The sequence below is a fragment of the Micropterus dolomieu genome, linkage group LG15, assembly GCF_021292245.1.
Source record: "Micropterus dolomieu isolate WLL.071019.BEF.003 ecotype Adirondacks linkage group LG15, ASM2129224v1, whole genome shotgun sequence".
Taxonomy (NCBI): domain Eukaryota; kingdom Metazoa; phylum Chordata; class Actinopteri; order Centrarchiformes; family Centrarchidae; genus Micropterus; species Micropterus dolomieu.
The window spans coordinates 9,063,287-9,082,713 of record NC_060164.1 but is presented as its reverse complement, the minus strand read 5'-3'; the positions used below and the strand labels follow the sequence as shown (position 1 = coordinate 9,082,713).

The window sequence follows — 19,427 nt, the reverse complement described above, 5'->3', positions numbered from 1 at the left end:
GAAAGGTTCTCATTGATTCCACAAAGCCAATTGATATTTCTGTTTGTTTTTTGAAAGAAAGCTCGAAGGTCTTTGAGAGTCAGCTGGATATTTTTCTTGAAATGAAATATCATGTAACAGGAGTGTATACTGTGTGTGGGGAGTTACAAATTACACTACCTGTCATTAACCTATTATGTGCTCAAACCTGCCCATACGAATGGAGTGAAATGCTTTTTTATTGAACTAAATAAAATAAATACATCAGGACAGAATAATTGCTTGCAGTTGTTTAACTTGGCCAGACAGGCAAGCAACTTGAATAGAAGGATTTCTTTTTCTCATAGATCACAGTAATTTGATTAAAAGGGCTGTGTTTCGTCCAGTCTTTTCATGTGTTATCCTTGGTTCGATGTGTTGGGGTGGGGAACTAAAAGTATACAAGAGAGTTTTTGACTGAGGAGAAACCTGTCATTCATACCATGCTTATGCCTCATTTAGCCATCTCTTTTGGTGCTTTCTTTGTGTGTCCAGGCTCACCCTTTCTGGCCAGCGAAGATCGTGTTTTGGGTGGAGTAATTGTCTTGCGCTGCTGCAGATGTGTGGAAGCTCCGCCATCTCAAAATATTCAGGGTATACTGGGTAAGTCATGAATCATTTCAAGTCAGGTCACATTCAAACCTCCACGCCACAGCTAACAGTAAGCAAGTATTTGGCTGTTAATATTTAAAAAATCCTTCATCAGATATGGGGAGGAGGCACTGTAGCTTTCCTGGCGGGTGGTCTGTGTTTTAACTTACACAATCGGGCTCTGGTTTCACACCCTTCATCTCAGATTCAAACAGAGACCTCCCACTATGGAATCAACTGCTAATCTTCAGACAAGTGGAGGCCCTCTGAATTCTGCCCCCATTTTGACTGATTGTATTGGCGGATCTGATTTATATATATTTTTTTTACCTTCAGCAGAATGATCCTTACTTTCTCAAAGCTACCATTATGGAATTGGACATAATCTGAGCTCTGTCCACATTTTGGCCATATGATTTACTACTAAGCTTTAATGTTGCCCTTTTAACCTTTGTGTTGATAACAAAACAATGGATGAGTTCAAGTTCACTGATGAAGTAGAGCAGATGTTCTTCCAATGTAGATTTCAAATTAAACATGATGGCAAATAACTAGGGAAGTGCCATTTATATGATGCATTATGTCCGCCTGAATAATAACATGTTCCAAAGTATCACTTACTCAGTGATGTGCAGGCCCTGTTTGATGCTGTTTATGGACCGTAGCCCTTGTACAGAGCGTGGACTACTTCCAATTACTGTGGACTGCAAAGGGCTCTGTGTTGATTTACAAGAATAAACAGTATGTCGACCGCATCCTTTGAATGCTGTAGTTTCTACTCTAATTCACAATTTCTACCTTCCTCTGCAGTTATGTCACAACTGTGAGTCATATATTTTCATGGTAATGGGCATGCTCAGAGTTTACGGTGGTTTGGCACGCTGAGTCACCTGCCAAATGTTTTTCCTTGGCTGATGGAAAGACTGTTGATTTCTGTTCATTTTGAAAAATCAAACTTTTAGCTCAGTTACAGTTCTTTCCCCACACTCTTTTTATTTATATTTTTACATTTATATTAATGTGTATTTGTTAATGGATTTTCTCCTGTCCGTTCTATGATTAACCTTTTTATCTGTGCATTTTCACAGTGGAGTTCCTATGGAGTCACACCACAGAGAGCATGTGTGTTGGCTACATGTCTGCCCAAGATAGCAAAGCAAAGGTGAGCTTCCCAATTAGCTTGACAAGCAAAATGTCTTTGTGAGGGAGTTTTAAAAACACTTAGGTTATAGCGGAGTGTAAACATCTCTAGCTCATTAACAACACTCATTAACACACACAAGAAAGTTCAGGAATAGGTGTAGGCTCATATTATAGAGCTCATGAAATATACTGTATAATACTGCTAAGACCATTTCACTGAGCAGTGGCTTGAAATTTATGGACCCTGTTTGACTTGCAGTTAGAGCCATAGATTTGACTTTTATGAATGTTTTTTTACATCATATTTTCCAGGATGGATAATGTTTATTAGAAAAACATCAAGCTCTGGTATAAGTAATGTCGCAGATTTTTAAACTTTACCAGAATGCTGAAATATAATTTTGTGTGTTCTTGCCAGTTGTTGACAATTCCTCTTTAAAAATTTCTCAATTTGTTGAATGAAGGTGCACAATATATTGGTCAGCTCACTTGTCTTGGGCAATACATGTCATTTTTATCTGGACTGGTATCAACTGTGTTTGAAACAGCATATATTTAATATGTAAATTAAGAATATATGAGTTTTCATTCAATAATAACAACTATGAGGAAACTTGGGGAGACTGCTGGGCACAATATCAAAATTAGGAGTTCACTTTCATGCTCTGAGTGTCTTTTTCTCTTCTGCACCTAGTAAAACTCAGAGACAGAAAGTCAGATAACATAAAACGGGATGGTTAACGTCTGTTTTACTCCTGTATACTTCTGACATGTACCTGACATATAGCATGTTGATCAAACAAATCCCAACAAAGCCATAATTAATTTATTTAAAAGTCAGTTTTGGTTAATTCAACTTAATTCTAAACTTGGTTCATAGCACAAGTCAGAGTTTATAGACGCTGCTTATTGTTGCACTTGGCATGAATTGGGGTTACCTATTACATAAGATGCTAACTCCACTGAAGACCTGGGGAGAGTCTCTAACGTGCATTCCAGTGTGTTGCCAACAGGGGACTTGCAGAGTGCCCTCTGGTGGACAAACTATGCAACGACAACACTCATAACATGACTGAAGGATCCATCTCTCCCTTTCTTTATTAATTGTCATTTATTGGCTGTTATAAACACTGATACAGATTTATCTACAATTAGCTCATATTGGATTGGGCTCTACAACCAATCCAAACCCCAGGTCCCTGTGGTCTGCTGGTGACCTTGGCTTTTGGATAATGTGACTAAAAGTCTTTGCAGAAGTATATTACATTTACAATTTTGTAGAAAATAGAGGACTACATCATGAATGTTGGCTCTGTGATCCTCTTCCAGGACCTTAACTTACTAAAGGTCATGATTAAAACTAACGTACATAAATTGTATGACTGGAATCAGTCAGTGCGGCTTCTTAAGCAACAGGGCTTAATGCTCTGGCCTCCTGGCTGTAAATGGAGTCTCAGCTCAGACTGATTTGTTTGTCTAATGTATCTCCGTCACTCTCTATAAAGAGAGGGCACTGTTGTTCAAGCCTGGTTCGGATTTCAAAGTGTTTGCCCCGCGCCCTGTGTCGCCGCCCCCTCACCCGTCCTTTTTCCTTTTCTCTTTCTCTTGGTCTATCTCTCCCGTCACTCTCCCTCTCTGGCCCTACCTGGTCCTAAAGTACCATAACTTTCACTGAAAGTCATGCAGCACCGGGGATATCGGTATCAATCTGCATATTTTTCAGATGTGCTCTGGGTATTGGGCTTTGTGGTGGAATGTGAGCCTGCAAGCTCCCCTTTCACGCCTGTGCCAACGTAAAGAGGTGAGCAGAACACAATGAACTGTGTTCAGGGGCACTTTCAGTCACCAAACATTGCTTTTGTTTGTGAGTTTTTGTTTTGTTTGTCTTCTTAAATAATGTACTGTGTGTGAGTATATGAGTGAGTTGGAGGTATAGCAGGCATTCGCAGAGGGTGATATTACTGGTGGCATATAGTAGTCAGAAAAACCTAGTGCCTTCAGTGAGCCTCACTGTTGGCATGCAACAGCATTTATGATGGACACAGTGAAGAGGACAGTGGTATCTATGTTCTATCAATAAAATAAATTGCAGTTGCAGATGGGAGGCATTACATTTAACATCTTGTGACTTGTGAAGCAGAAGATGTTGTGATATAAACTAGGTAATAGATAATAATTTGGTTGTCAGTATTCTACCTAGACAGGGTGAGCTACCAGTGGGTCTGAAAAGGAAGAGCCAAATTCAGTGCTCTTCTACTGTTCCACAGACGTTCCTTTTGCAGATCCAGGAATATCATCTGTCTGTAGTGGCATCTGGCTCTCCTGGGAAATGATATCCACTTCCTCTCAACTGGGCATTGGTGACACAGTGATATTGGAGAGTGCAGCCAAGAACACAGCTGCACAACCAAACCTCACACTGCTCCATCAGACACTGAGCAGCAAGTTGGGGTTCCTTCATGGCACACACACACCACTCACTGACAACATAACATCCTTTGAGGGGATGCCACAGGAGAGCATCTGTTTTCCCTCCAATGGGGTTTAAGTTCAAAAGTCCAGAGATGGAAACCTTAATGCGACCAGGCACCGGTCATGATGTCTGCAAACTCTGGTCTTGTCTAAAAGTGGTCTGTCCATGAAGGCCCAGGGGGTGGCACCATGGTCTTGACAGCAGATGTCAAACTGAAGAGAAGTTGTGCCTCCTAGACAGAGTAGAAAAGAATGGCAAAAGTATGCTATGTAGATTCTGTGGAGATGAACTAAAGTGTTCACTTCAATCCTCCTGTAAAAGCATCACGTATTTGTCCTCTTGCCATCTTGCACTGCAGCAGGACAGGCAGCACATTAACAACACACATTAACACATTAAGTCCATACAATGAAGACATCCTTAACTGTGTTGTTATAAATACTCGCTGAAGAAAACTTGGTAAGGACTAATTCTTGTTGCACTTTATTAGGTTGCCTGAATAATTCATCCTGATTGAAAGACTTGTAAATGTTAAGTGCATTAAGTTGCAGAGATTGCGTACAGAGCCAGAGCCATCCACAGCCTCAGCTGCTATTCTGCAGACATTCCTCCCATTCCTATTAGCGTCCCACCGGGCATTTCGAACCAGCCAGTCAGAGTCCATCTTCCACTGCTTTTCTGTGATAAGAACATGAAAGGGCTGATACACAAAGTAGCAGGCGTATTTAGGACAGAGGTCAGACTGGATTTATATTGTAACAAGGCTATTCCTCTATTTTCTTTTTAAATCTGGGATTTCTGTATACAGTAAATATTCTGACAAATGACTGTTTCATAAACCCGGGATAACAGTGAAGCATGCCTTAGCTCAATCCAAAATATTTTGGATGTCAGGCCAGTTAAGACACTGTACTGGCAGCTCCTCTGAGTTTTTTCTTACTGTTCAATCAGATGTCTGTATCCTAATCCTTTTGACTGCTACGTAAATAGCTGTAAAGCAGCAGTGCTGGAAAGGGAGCGTATCTGGTTTTATTCAGATGCTCACCTGTGTTTGCACTGGATAGGACATCAGAACATCAAGCCATGCTTCTGAAACCGTTACATTGTTTTATTGTTTGTCATGACTGGACAGTAAGAGAAGTGTAAAAGATCCACAGCAGCAGCACCATGGCTCAGTTCCCACCTCCTGGACATCATTACCACTAGAAAGCTTTTGTGTAAGGCCAGAGAAAATCAAATGGCATGCAATTCAGGCCTCCTGGTTATTGTCTGCTTTGTGTATTACACGACAAATGTCTTTTATTATGGTGCATTTTCTTTTTATTATCCATCTTGCATGGAGAATAAATAGCATATGATTGTTTTTTTTTTAATTTTAAATGAAAAGAATGTGAAAACCACAACACAAAACAACGGCGTAGTCATAGGGCTAAATTTATCCATTGGCCTACACTGTGGTGTTAATGTGTAGCTTTTCTAGCTCCTAAACACATTCATATCACCAAAGAATGTTGTTTTTCTCCGACAGATACAATGGAACTGTGTTTTTCACGTTATGTTTTGACTCAGCCATAGTCCTGTCATGTGGTCACTTCAGTCACCGAGCATCAAGCTGACAACAGGCTCACTGTGGGTTTGCGTGTCTTACATTTACATTTATTCATTTAGCTGACGCTTTTATCCAAAGCGACTTACAATTGCTGTATATGTCAGAGGTCACACACCTCTGAAGCAACTAGGGGTTAAGTGTCTTGCTCAGGGACACATTGGTGTCTCGCAGTGGATTCAAACCCGGGTCTCTCACACCAAAGGCATGTGTCTTATCCGCTGCGCCATCATAATTTTTTTTTTCCTGTCTATCTAGCCCAGTTGTTATATAATTCTACATTTCTTTGTTCCTCTTTCAATTCCACTGACTTAATAATTAGTTTATACTGCTTCTGTAGATATGGAATCCACCGCAAGAATTCATTGAACATGTAAATTGGAATATGAGTTATGACAGGGTACATTGTAAAGGAGATGTTGAGATGGACATCACACCCAACAACGGACAATCTTAAATTCAGTATAAATTGGTGTCTAAATAGTTATTGAAGTGGTAATGATAACTCTTTGGCCACCATCACCCTGTGAAACAGCCAAAAAGTTTCCTTTTAAGTTAACTGCCCACTTACAAGGACGAGCACAACAAGGTTTCAGGGCTTCCGTACTGTATTGTACTGCTAATGGCATTGAGCTGAATCACCCAAAAATGTTAAATACATTTCTTCTTGTCAATCAAATATCTGCTGCAGACTAATAATCAAAATGTGAAATCAAACTGATAGTAAAAGTTGCCACAACAAAGACACAAAACTGTGTGAATGTCAATTAGTAATTTAGTGTTAACACATAAGGCTACAGCATTATTTGGCTGATGCTGACCAGACTTGATCTCACAGACATTAGGACATCTGTTGTGTCTTCTGAGCCTGAAGCACTACTCATCCTCACTACTGTGTCCCTGTCACCTGGACCCTGACACCATAGCTTGTGTGAGGCTCGCTGTGCTCTCAGTAATGTGGTGGTATAATTACTCACTTGTTTGGTTTAGTAAGCCCTTTATTTTTCCGGCTTGCTCGCTCGTGTTGTCCGTTCTATCAGATTGAAGAAAAAATTAAGGGTTAACATATGGAGCAAGGTTGCACGTAGGGGTGAGCGTAAGGACACGTTGGTGTCATTGTCAAACACAGTTCTCTTGCAAAATATATGAAGCCATACAGCTAGCCGCTAATTATAGTGTATTTTCAGCTGTGTGTTCAGTGTGGTAGAAATTTGAATGAACATTGTTCTTTTCCCCTGACATGCAAACATCAAAAGGAAAACATTTAGCAGTCACCATTCGTTGATTATGACTGAGCTGTGGACCTTCACTCAAAACAGTTTAACCGAGGCCTTTCTTTAACCTCATCTTAACAAGATGAAGGGGAGAAGATGAACCCAGAAAAGGGGTCCTGGAGGCATAATGGCCCCTGAGAGTGTTGCCATGTGTGCATGGCCTTGTCTGGCTGTTGTCCCATTGTAGTGACAGTTGCCCTCGGGGTGCCAGTAGTCCAAGCCTACACAAAAAGAATCCAGTAGAGATGAAGGCTCCTGCGAATGGAGGAGTGATGTCAGGCCAATTCAGTGGCCGGGTCAATAAGTGGATGGACTCTTCCCCCAAGCCAGCCAGTGTTACCGTCTGTGGAGAGAGAAAGAGAGACAAAGGAGTATGACAGCTGTTATTGGCACTGGGGAGAGTTGGTCACCTTTGATCCCCCAGTTGAAGTATAACTGCCGTCCTCACAGCTGTGTTTGCCCCTTCCCTCCTCCTCTTACTCCTCTCTGTCTCTGCTCAAACACAAAACACTAACAGTCTGTTTCCTTCATCCACTTACTCTGTCTCTGTCAGGAGTACATGCTCATGATGCAACAGCAGAAGAAATTGATGTTTGCATTGTATACCCTCATATGTGATATTATTAAAATTATATTTGAATTGTTTTGACACTAAGCCCACACTTAACAAGCAAGTGGCTTAAAAACCTTGTGGTTGTGGAGCTTCTGGTACTGTCTCCTAGTAGATGGGGGGACCGTTGGCAAAGACATAGAAACCCGAAGGAGGGTCATTAGGAGGAACAGCCTGCCTGAGCAGAACCTGAACATTAGTTTGTTATTGGACGTCCTGTTCTGGCCATGGACTGTGCATTAAAACATATTTGAACCCCCGGACCAAAAATGTAACTCTTTATCTTCTCTGTGGTACCTGTTGCAACACATCTACAACATTGATGCTCCTTTGTACATATTGCTATTTTCAGTTTTAATGCCTGGTAACATAGTTAATAGAAACCACGTTTCATCATCATCCATACCTTCATCTTTACTTGTTTGCTCTAATTATGATGTGTGAAAATTGGATGTGTCTTCTGTTGTTGCCTGCAGACCCACATATCCAGATTACCACCTGGGACTGTTCCTGGACAGTGTTTGGCCATTGAGGGAGGCGTGTGTCGGCTGGTGAGCGTAGTGGAGTGAGCCGCGTTCTTCCTCCTACTGGGCTTCTTCAGCAATATTCCAAGACTAACTTTTCCACACACATACACACACACATACACATACACACACACACATACACACACACATACACATACACATACACACACACACACACACACACACACACACATACACATACACATACACATACACATACACATACACATACACACATACACATACACATACACACACACACACAGCCTTCACTTTCCCCCCATCTTCGTGATGGCAGAAGTAATAAGCTTTAGCTGTTTTAACAGGTGCCCAGGTAGGAGGGAGGGATGTTAGCTTCTACTTAGTGCACTTAAAGTACTTCCCTTTGCCCCTGTCTGCCTCCAGCATGTACTCTATGCCAACCCCCCCAAGTTCTCCAGTATCACCTGGATTAGACTTGATGCACCATTGCCTTGATGCACCATTTTTCTTTATTACTCTTTTCCAACTAAAAGTGGCATCCTTCCTTTTGTAAATAAGCTATGATTTAGGAAAACAGGGTGAATGTTCATGTTGTTTTGTATTGCTGAACAGATTGTGTGACTATTTTCAGACGTTTAGGAATTTCAAATGCAAGACCTTATTTTGTTCTTAAAATACTTTTCAAGGTTAAAAAAAGATGTCATATTGCACCTTGTGGAATGCCTGCTACTCAAGAAAATTGTTATGAATGAAGCATTTGTAGTTGTGAGAGCTGAACAGTGATGATAAAAGCTATTTACAATGTTAACACGTACAAATTAACTTCCATGTACTCGTACACACACACATTATGTTATTAATCCTTCAGCATACTGTATAACGTAGCATAACGTGCATCTTAGATCATGATGAATTTTATAACCATTTCAGAATAGAATGCTTTGCTTTGATTGTTTTAAAATGTGAATACATAGCTATTGCATGTACAAAATCTACATTAAGCCACTTTCTATTCTCTGACAGGTGTAGAGTTGATCAAGAAGCAGGAAGCTATGCACTTCCAGAGTAATGCTGATACATACATATAGTGCTCAGGTAGCAGCATTTGACCCCACCGCCAAACATGACTGTTAGTCCTCATTAAAAAAAAAAAATAAATCACAATTTATATTTATATAGTCACATTGACAGAGACATGTATTTTCTTGCTAAAAAAAGGAGAGCTAAAACTCATTTGTATGCATCAAGCCCAGAAATTGTGCTGTTGAAAAGTGTACTTGAAGGGAGCAATGGTCTAAATTGATACTTCTGTTGGGATAATTAGTTTCCCCGGTTTTGCTGTTTCACTCAGTTACTACTAAGAATTCCAATCTCAACAAAACCACAATGGAGCTTGTGTATTCTTTACTTGAAAATGCAACAAATATAAAATGATATAAGCTATTTAAATTGTACTATGTGCACAGCTCTTTACACTGCTCAAAAAGTTAATAAAATCTATGTTGCTACATTTCAGCATCTATCTTTAGTCTAAACTCCATGACATGAGACACATTCTTCCAACTGAGCCTTTTCCAAAAAAGATGTGCATTGCTCTTAGGAAAGCAGTTTGTGTAAGCCCAAACAGACAGCATAAATATAATCTGAACTGTGGACTGCCAAAAATGTATAGTCTGGGAATAAATTACATGCTGGGCAGTAACTGGAGTGGGATAAAAAAGAATTCTGCAGAAGGACTTGTCAACATGCTGAAACATTTTAGCATGAGAGAGGAAATATTGAAGTCTGTGTTTGTTGAGGAACCTCAGTGACAGTAAAATGTGTGCAGTGTGTGTCCCCCCCCCACCCCATCCACCCACCCCAACACACAAACACACACACAATATGTTTCTTTCCCGAGACACCACAGTTTTTTTGACATTTCAGCTTTTTTGTCACATTGAAAAAGAGTGGATTATGTAAGCGATATTTTACATTCTCCAGTATTTTGTGTTGATTTGATTCCTCTTAAATATGCTTTTGAAGGCTCTTATTGGAGAGGGCAGTTATTTATATCAGCAGTCTAACAACAGTCTCTAGGGCAAGAGTTTGTCCAGCTGCTGGCTCTGGATCGTGGCCACTCTAGTGTCTGTGAGGAATGTGCAATAGAGATGTTCATGAAGATAAATATATTCACCGTTTGAAGAGCGAGAGGCCTGCCTGTCAGTGCATCATGTCTCGTTGTGGAATAGGATCACATATAATGATATCCAGCCGGTTCGCCTCTCAGGTGTAAGATGTCACTGTCTTTTGACATCACTAATGCGCAGAATGTATTTGACAGGTCAGAAGGACCAGCAGAGGGTTGTTGGGGAGGTGCGATGCAGGTTTGTTTTTGTTCCACAGTTCTCCTGACCCCTGTTTGATCCTGAGGGTCCATCTAAAAGGAGATGTAGGTTACCTTGCCCCTCACCCACACTCACACCATTCTCTATTAGCTTGATCGCGTGTTATTATACAGCATACTCTTTTCATCAGAGCTAATCTGTGTTGCTGGGAGACCCTCTTCCCCACTCAGCACAGAACCTTCCCCTTCAAACATCATCCCTCTCTGTTCGGGATCCCCTTAGCTTTGAAAAAGGATCCAGGGTCTTTAAAGAGTGGACGGGGTCCTGAGCCATTCAAGGTGTATCCAATGCCTTGTGCTCAGCAAGGCTCTTAAATGCAAAACAGACGGTGGAGCAAATAAAGATCAAAGGCACCAGCTTTGCCCGCCTGGCCTGCTGTCCTCACATGCCAGGCGGTGTTGTCACAGTGAATCACGGCTGTGCAGCTTCCGTGCTCATGCTGACCCCCGTCCTTCACCACCTAAGGGCCACCAACACCCTAAACACTGCTACAGCCCCTCTGCGCCCGTTTCTAACGTCAACACTCACACACACACAGGGTTAAAACCAGATGTGTATGTAGCTGTCCTTCAGACCAAGCCAGAATTGTCCCTGAGGAATCAGAAGAGCCACTCACCTTGATGCACGTGAGGATCCCATCTTATCGGGTTCACAATGAGAGGACTGAACAGTTGGGCATTTCAGTAGTATCTGATTTAGTGACTTGTTTCATTGTGCCTTCGTTTGGCTGTATTTCTCCTAATGAAGTCATTGATCTTGTGTCTGTGTGGGTGGTGACTCAAATGGGATATTATTTGTCTATGCAATAATCCGCTGGATGCTAAATAAAGTCTGCCTCTTGAAAAGACCAATTGCATCTGAGTGAAACTGATTTCCACTGACTTCTACTAGCATGTGAAGCTAGCAGAGCATTTAAAACATGTGGTGGTACATTAGTCATAAGTTTAGCTCAATGAAAAGCCTGACTGAATATAATAACTCTTTTATGAGGGGGCAAAGCAGGTTTTTTTTTTTTCCTCTGTTGTCCTCATTTGTCCGACAGCATAGTGTGTGTGTGAGTTTATGAGCGGGTGCATGTTATTTTAGCTTTTGTTTGAACTGATATAGAAGACATGAGCCAGGGGAAGGTGCCACTCAAGCCATGACGCCCATCTCAACAAGATGGCGTTCATTGCATGGTGATACTATATGTCCAAGTGAATTAGAGCGTTTCGTTATGTGCTTTGTCATTGTTCTGCCGTAGATTGTGTGGCTGCAGATCCCTGTAGCATCTCAGCGATGTCCTGGCAGCAGGGGTTAAGTAAGGCACCCTGCCCTTTTCAGATGCTCCACAGCTACTTGACCTGTTTGTTCAGCTGTACACCCAGGAACATGTTTGCCCCCCACTCCTCCCCCACCACCACTCCTCCCCTGACTGTCTGTGCCAAAGATGCAAGCCTATGGCAGGCAGACTTCCAGCGGTCCCTCCCATTTTGGCCGCAGGGTTAGGGACATTAAAGGTGAAGGTTGAGAGGGAGGGATAGAGCGGCTAGATAAGCAACCTCCTGGTCCAGGTCAGCTATTCCAGATTAGAAGACCAAAGAAAAAGCTTTTAATTAGGTTTGCCGTGCCGTTAGGGCCCTGCGGTATTGTGGCCCAGACACTTCCTGCATTGTGCTACACCACCCATAAAGTAGCAGAGCAAGGGAGTGGGTAAAAGAAAGTGAGGGAGAGAAGCTAAAAATGATTCTGCCACATCTGTGCCACACCACAAAACAAAGAGATGCCTGATTGCCACTATGCGGCGCGGTTTTTTACCTACTAGAAGCCCTACACTGAGCTCCAGCACAGACAACAAACCACCTGGACTTGCTTAAATGGTAACGAGATTTCTGGAGAAAAGAGTTGAAGAACAGCTGAGCTTTCTCTTCATTTATTACAACATTAACCCATCCAAGTTTCCACAGCTTTCTTCTTCTTTTTAACTGTTTTCTTATTCCCACAGTTAGGTCTTGTGTGGTGCTCTACTGAGAAATCCCAGAGTCTGCCCTGTCAAACTAGGTCTAAAACAGAATACGTTGGACATAATTTCTTTCTCATAACAAAAATAGAGGCAAAATACCAACAATCATATCTTGGTGATGCTTAATGAGCCCTTTGGGATCCTTGACAATATACCACTAATATGGTGCTTTGCATCCTTTCAAACATACGAGAGTAGAGCCCTGGAAATAGCAACACCAAGCAAGGCCTCAGTGACGCCCCACAGCCAACACAAGTATTCTCTGTACTGTCTGGTCTACAGTACGTCTGCCCTCTCATCCATTTTCACACCAATTACACTAAACCTTGTATCAGTATTCCTACCTGCGCCTTGGAACGGGGATCAGGTTGTGCTTGTAGGGGAGGGGAGATGAAAAGTGAGGAGCGCATACGCGTAATTGCCTGCTTTCGAGACACGTGGAGCCTGTCTGGAGAAGAGATGGGGGGGGGGGGGTCAATTTGAGCCAGGCCCTAATGTTTCAAAATAAAGATGAACACCTCGCTTTGATCTTCATGTCCTGTTCAGCAGACAGTCTGCAAAGATAACGATCCGTGCCGGTTACTGTAATCTTAGCCCCAAACCATGCTTTTACTGAAGAGAGGGACAGAAGACTTAAAAGGAGAGCTTTACCCACTGTGGGTCTGCTAGCACAGAGGGAGAAGAGAGTCTACATATGAAAAAGAATGTATCCGTGTGATTTGCAGCAAGTATTTGAGGGTGGGTTGTTGATAAAAGGCTCCGTTTGGAAGGAATGGGTTGAAGGACGCGTGTTGAGGAATTCTGTATGAATAGTGAAGCAACTAGGCGGTTGCAAGCAGAGCTTCAGGGGTGTGGAACGTGCTGGGGCCTGCTGCATTATAAAGACAAGCCCTGCACCCAGCCAGCTGTGCCGTACACAAGGCTGAAGGAATGAGAGCGCCATGAATGGCTTTCTCTGTGTGACAATGACTGCGGCACTCAGCGGAGAGGGGATGGTCAGAGGTCCTTGCTACGGACTGGCAGCATTGAGAGTGTGTGTATGTGTGCGAGTACATAAGTACAGTGAGAAATTACTCAGGAATGTGAGGATACATGCCAAAGACAAAGAATTTCAGTCGCATTCAAGGGAAACTTACCCTCCTTGCCCACTGAAGAAATATAACAGTCCCATCAATAGGCATGAGAGCCACATAGGATGGAAGTAATAGAAGTCTTGTGCTTCTGTTCTAGGAGTTTGCTAGATGAATTTTCTGGACAGAGGAGAGAAATCTAACTTTGCTTGAAATTTTGTCACTTCACACAACAGATATTTGCCATGCAGACTGACAAACAAAGACTTTCCCTTTTCTAGCAACACATTCATTGGCTTTTAAAAAAAATTTATTTATAGATTTATATCACAAATCTTTCCGTACAGTTGAATTCACACATTCTTTGCGCTCTGTTACGGTTCAATCCTAACTTGAGACACATTTACGCACATTGATGGCGAAGTGTGCGCTAGAGAGGGATCTCAAGTCAGCATTCAGCCGTTTGTGAATCAGAAAACCACAGCCGTAGACACCCAACTCAGACACAGCTACAACTTAATAAATACTTTACAAAAATAATGCAGGCTTTTTACAATGAAGATCTGCCTCAGAGACAAAAAGGGACACAGTTGTAAATTAACGGTGAAAAAAAAAAAAATGTGCATGCTAAATAAACTCACAAGCTTACATGGGAACCTGGATATTGTGAATGGCAACATGGAAGAAAATTGGATAATCCTGTTCTCTGTCCCGAAAGACCCCAACACATTCCTGAAGGATCTTATTATTCTATTACCACATGCCTCTCAGATTCACCAAACATAAACAATCTATGGAGACGAACATGGACACAATCTAAACGAACATTCCTAGAATAATAATTTTCCCTTTTAACAACATATAAACTCAGTTCACCCTTCAGCTGACACATTTTACTGGCAAATTTTTTCATTCATTTTTTCAGAGGCATATTTTACAAAACATAAAAAAGCAACGTTTTGTGCCTGGTTTTGGTGAAGTCAAGAAAAGTTCCCTGTGAGCAAGTAAACGTTCTGACTGTTGGATTTTTATTCCGCTTGGTTCAAAAGAGCAGCAAGTCTTGTTCCTCAGAGCCTAAAAGTCCATGTGTTATTTGACCTAAAACAGAATAAAAAATGATTTCAGCACAATTTTGAGGTTTAGCTGAATATTTAAGCAGTGTGTTTTTCCCCCTTTCACTCTACAGCAGGCTAGAATTCCCTCGCTTCTTCAAACTGTTTGTAGTAGTCCTCGTCCTGAGGGTTGTCGGGACACTTCTGACCGTTGTTTGGCGGCCTGGCCTGGTTGTAGCGGCTCCAGTCTCCTTTGCAGATGATCCAGGGCAGGATGTCCACCTTATAGTGCAGGTCGGCTGAGAACTCTGTGCTGATAAGGTTGGGCGTGCCGGCCCCTTTGCCACGAGTGATGAGCTTCATGGCGTCGTCGTAGCAGCAGTGCTGTGCTGCCAGCGTGGTGGACTCCAGCGTCAGCATGGAGCGGATGCAGTAGCGGGCCGTGGGCTTGTAGATCTCCAGTTTCTCTTTTGGCCCGCTGGCATCTTTCCAGCGGAAATCTCGGTGCGTGGGGGCATCGTGGACGTCCGCTGTGCTGTACGCCACCTCTGTTGGGTAAGAGCAAGGGCAGCTGGGGAGGTCGTTTGCCACCTTGGTCATGTACTTCTTCAAGAAGTCGCTCTTGCAGTTCATCCATCGCTCACAGCTGTCTGTGTCTGGAAGAAATGAAGACACAATTAAATGCTACATCTCTTTCCCACACAGATGAAACCAGCAGCGTGAGAAGGTGCAATATTTAATATGAAGGTGTGTTTTGACTGGGTTGATTAAGAACAGACAGACAAAGAGAGAGTGGGCAGTGGCATACTGTGCTCTTCCTGCCCTGATGCACATTTTCATCTCTGCACAGTAATGGAGCACAGCCTGAGCACGAGGAATGCAAAGTGTGTGAAGGAACACTGCTGCCAGATGGATGAACTTTCTTTGATGGTGTCAGAACATCTGAATGAGGGATAGTCTGGAGTAAGACAAGAGTAGGCAAAATAAAATCTTACCAACACCAAAGAGCTCTGTGGCATTAAACTCATCTGTTCCAGCTAACAGGCTCACTTCAGTAGCTGCCGTCTTGAAGGCATCTTCAATACCTTTAGAGAGATAAATGCACAGTCAATGAAAGGTGGCTCAAAAGATAAAAGACTACTAAATATTAATATCCATTAGCCACATCTCTACTGGTGTGGGATTCTTTTGTTCTGTGATCCAAAATCAAGACTTTACCTGGGCAGCTGGGCATATCACAAGTTCTGGACTCAGTGGCTGTACAGGCATAACCACATGACCTGGTTCTCTTCTGGTTGCCATTTCCACAGGTGACACTGCACGCTGTCCAGTTACTCCAGTCCCCCTCCGCATCCATATAGTCTACATCAGAGAGAAAGAGATCCTCAGCTCTGATGCAGGCCACATGCTGAAGTTACTCGGGCCTGTTAGCATGCCTCACTAATAGTAAGTGGGGGGAGGACATGAAAGGGGAAGTGCGGGGGAGCTCAAAGTTCTCTTTGACTTTGCCCCTCAAAGCAGACACCACGCAAGCCTGTCCACACACACACACACAGTCTGCGCCACCTGAGTATACCTGGCACAGTGGCACCGGACACCATTCTGTTGCTGTGATTCATTGGTCTGAAAATGGGAACTGAAATGGCAAGAAATCCTCTTTAACTCCAATTATCATTGAGCAGATCACTGTAATGGTATACATGGGAAACAGTTACACTAGGCTGTACTCCCCCCATCACAATCACGACCGTACGCGCACACGCACACACACACACACACACACATCTTGAAGGCAGTACTCCATCAATGAGGAGAATTAATGTGGGCATGTTGGGATGGAAGTATTTCTGGCCGTAGTCCAACACTTCCTATACACCCCCCACCCAACCCACCCCACCCGTCCGCTGCCATCTGCCCCTCATTAAGAGCATTTTGTATGAATAAAGGCCAGATATCCATCTAGCACCACTCCCCTCATCCTTCCGTTGCTTACTACAGCCAAAGAGCTGGTGGCAGCTCAAACAAAACTCAAAAAACTTGATAATAACCTGCCCTCAGCCCACAGATGAGACAACTGAATGTATGATCAGTGGTTTGTGATGGATGACCCTTGCTGTCTGTCCTCAATTATGAAATTTAGGTTAAAAACCAGGACAGTGATGATGAGCAAATATTTCCCGGTCCATTAGTGTGCGGTGAAATAAAGGATGAATGAGAGCAGACCGCAGCGATAAGCCAGAAACATTAAACACGGGTTATGGTTTGACAAAATAAGATTATAAAATCGCCCTCCTTACCGCTGTAGTGCAAGTGGATAAAATGACATTTACCACAGGATACGCATTCCTGTTTGACCATGTTGGTTGCTACAACACGGGCCAGACGCTTACTGTATCGCAGCGAGTGTAAATTCTTCCACGGCAGATTTATCTGTGGGGTTACTTTTGGGAGAGTGTTGTGAGAATGGCGTGGAGGCCAAACAGTGCTTCTGGCCCCATTCCTGCTGCGGAACTTTGATGTGAAGAGGCGTTTAAACTGTATCACGTAGCTTGCTCCACACCACAGAGGCATCTATCTCATAAAAGAGTGTCAAAGGCTTCAATCAGGGGCTGCCAAAGGCTCGCCTGGGATGACTGCACTTATTATGGTGACAGCTTAAATCAGCAAATCTGCAAATTACAGATTCCACATCAGACTGTGGCCATCTGTGGAAACGTTGGAGACCGGTGCTCAAATAAGAGCCCGTGGACCCAGCTAAATATTCTGCAATGTGCGTTGTGCACTCATTTCCGTGCAAACACCCCCTCCTGTCATTCTCACCATATTCAGTTTGAGCTTTGCTTCCTCCCCCGGTGCCTCCTCTCCTGTCCCAGTCTGCCGGCGGCCTGAGGAAGTTGCTATCCTCACTGTTGCTCCCGTATGAGCGATTGTGCTCCTCTGTTTGATGAGTGGTAGAAGAGGAAGAGGATGAAGGCCACCAGTTTCTCCAGTTAGGAGAAGCCCAGTTGGGTTTGCTTTCCTTACGGAGGCCTTTTTCTGGCTCATGGCCCTCCAGTCCATCCACCACTTCAATCGTCACCTGTATTAGAGGACAGAAGTCAATTTAAAGTCGATGTTCAATGCAGACCTATCAAAGAAGATGCTTTAATTGCACAGAGGTGACACTTTATGGTACCCCGGCACACAATATCACCCCTTTCCCCTATATGTCCAAACACATATGCCTCCCAGATGAGGGGGGACCATCACCCCTGCCCCACAGTCAGCCTCCCACCTTTTGGGCTCTCTCCACCTAAACACAAAGTTCAAAGGGCTACTCAGCCTCCTCCAGACCATGAAAGCCAGATGAATCCCAGGATCAAAGACACCGCCCTCCTCCCCTTCTCCCACAGCCTCACGCCCTTGCTCAATTGGTTGCCCCGCTCTCTACCCACATCTTGAGATGTTAATACACTTTGTTCATGCTCGGATTTAGTAGTGATGCTCTCAGAAATGGAAAGACCCCCTTGCTGGATTAGACAGGAGAATGACTTAAGGGCGAGGGCTCGCCACACATTTACATAAGCTGCTGTCTGTCTTCCAGCACATGGGTTAGTAGTGAGGTATTGCTGGTTAGTGTCTGCCTTTCAGCTGTCATTATGATGGACATGAGACCTCAGTGTCTATGTTAAGCTTCAGTATGAGCCAGGAAGTAAAGGGGATACGAGCAGAAGGGAGGAGGAAAGGGAAGAAAAAGGAGGGTTTTGATGTTCACCAAACTATTCTCCTTCTTCCCGTTTGCTCTTCTGGTCTTATGTGCTTGAGTAGACTTGTCTTATAAGTGCGTGAAAGCATCAAAGCACACTGACAGGTGCACACACACGGTCACCTGTATGTTGGGATTCTGTCCATTGATATCGGCTTTGGAGAGGTCAGGGAAATTGTGAAGATCTAGGAGGAAAGCTCCAGGGCCGTCCCTGCGTACGTTGCTGCCTTGTGCCCATGGGAGCGTAGCAGGCCTGTGGGCCAGCCGGTGTTCTGGACCAGACCTCCGGTCTTCAGGGGCCAGTTGTGCAGAGGAGCTGCTTTTTGCATTTATATTGTTCTGCCAAGGAGAGAAATGAACATAATATTATTAATTATGTATTATTGGTTTGTGCATTCACAATATAAGATTATAAGAAAGTTTGTAGAAAATATTTTATTTTCCTTTTGTGTGAATATTAAGAGTCTACATCACTTTGTATCTACAGCATCTACACACTCAGCAACATTAGATTGATGTCTCATGTTGACAGAGGTTCATGTGGCCATGACCTCTGTCATAAATCCTGTGGACAGTGGACTCAACTATTTGGAGCCCAGAAAGAAAGACCACAGAAACAGTGGGACAAATATTACACTGTGCGTCTGTCTGCTTCTACCAAAATATAAGCTCTGCATTCAGAGCCAGTGTCACAGTTAGCCTGTATATTTTTTCCATTTTTAACTGACAGAGTTTGCTGCTGCTTTACCATAGTAATATGATGTGGACATTTTTAGCATGTTCTGGTGCTGGCTGGAAGAAAAGCAATGTAAGACTGATTCAGTTTCCTGAACGGGTGTTATTGAGAGAAATCTAAGCAAACATTGCAAAAATAATTACATCTGCCTTATTGACGACAGAAAAACATTTGGTCCTCTGACGGGGGGGGGGGGGGGGGGTAAAAACGG

The 19,427-nt window shown here is 43.1% G+C and overlaps 2 protein-coding genes across 5 annotated transcripts in view; one reads left to right on the top strand and one right to left on the bottom strand.

Moving 5' to 3' along the window:
• The window catches only part of tasp1 (taspase, threonine aspartase, 1), a 37,724-nt gene that overhangs the window by 14,412 nt on the left and 3,885 nt on the right, over window positions 1-19,427 (top strand). For 2 of the 3 annotated variants that reach the window (XM_046070550.1, XM_046070549.1), the window contains exons 12-13: window positions 514-621; window positions 1,698-1,771. In XM_046070550.1, coding sequence (XP_045926506.1) covers window positions 514-621; window positions 1,698-1,771 — 182 coding nt within the window. Of the gene's footprint in view, window positions 1-513; window positions 622-1,697; window positions 1,772-8,191; window positions 11,463-19,427 lie in introns of those variants that run through there. The other variant, XM_046070551.1, reaches the window with a different exon arrangement.
• Window positions 13,976-19,427, bottom strand: part of ism1 (isthmin 1) — an 11,651-nt gene continuing 6,199 nt past the window's right edge. For both annotated transcript variants that reach the window (XM_046070547.1, XM_046070548.1), the window contains exons 3-7: window positions 18,604-18,819; window positions 17,556-17,814; window positions 15,954-16,097; window positions 15,731-15,820; window positions 13,976-15,391 (exon numbers count right to left, since the gene is read on the bottom strand). In XM_046070547.1, coding sequence (XP_045926503.1) covers window positions 14,874-15,391; window positions 15,731-15,820; window positions 15,954-16,097; window positions 17,556-17,814; window positions 18,604-18,819 — 1,227 coding nt within the window. In that variant the 3' untranslated portion in view covers window positions 13,976-14,873. The remainder of the gene's footprint in view (window positions 15,392-15,730; window positions 15,821-15,953; window positions 16,098-17,555; window positions 17,815-18,603; window positions 18,820-19,427) is intronic.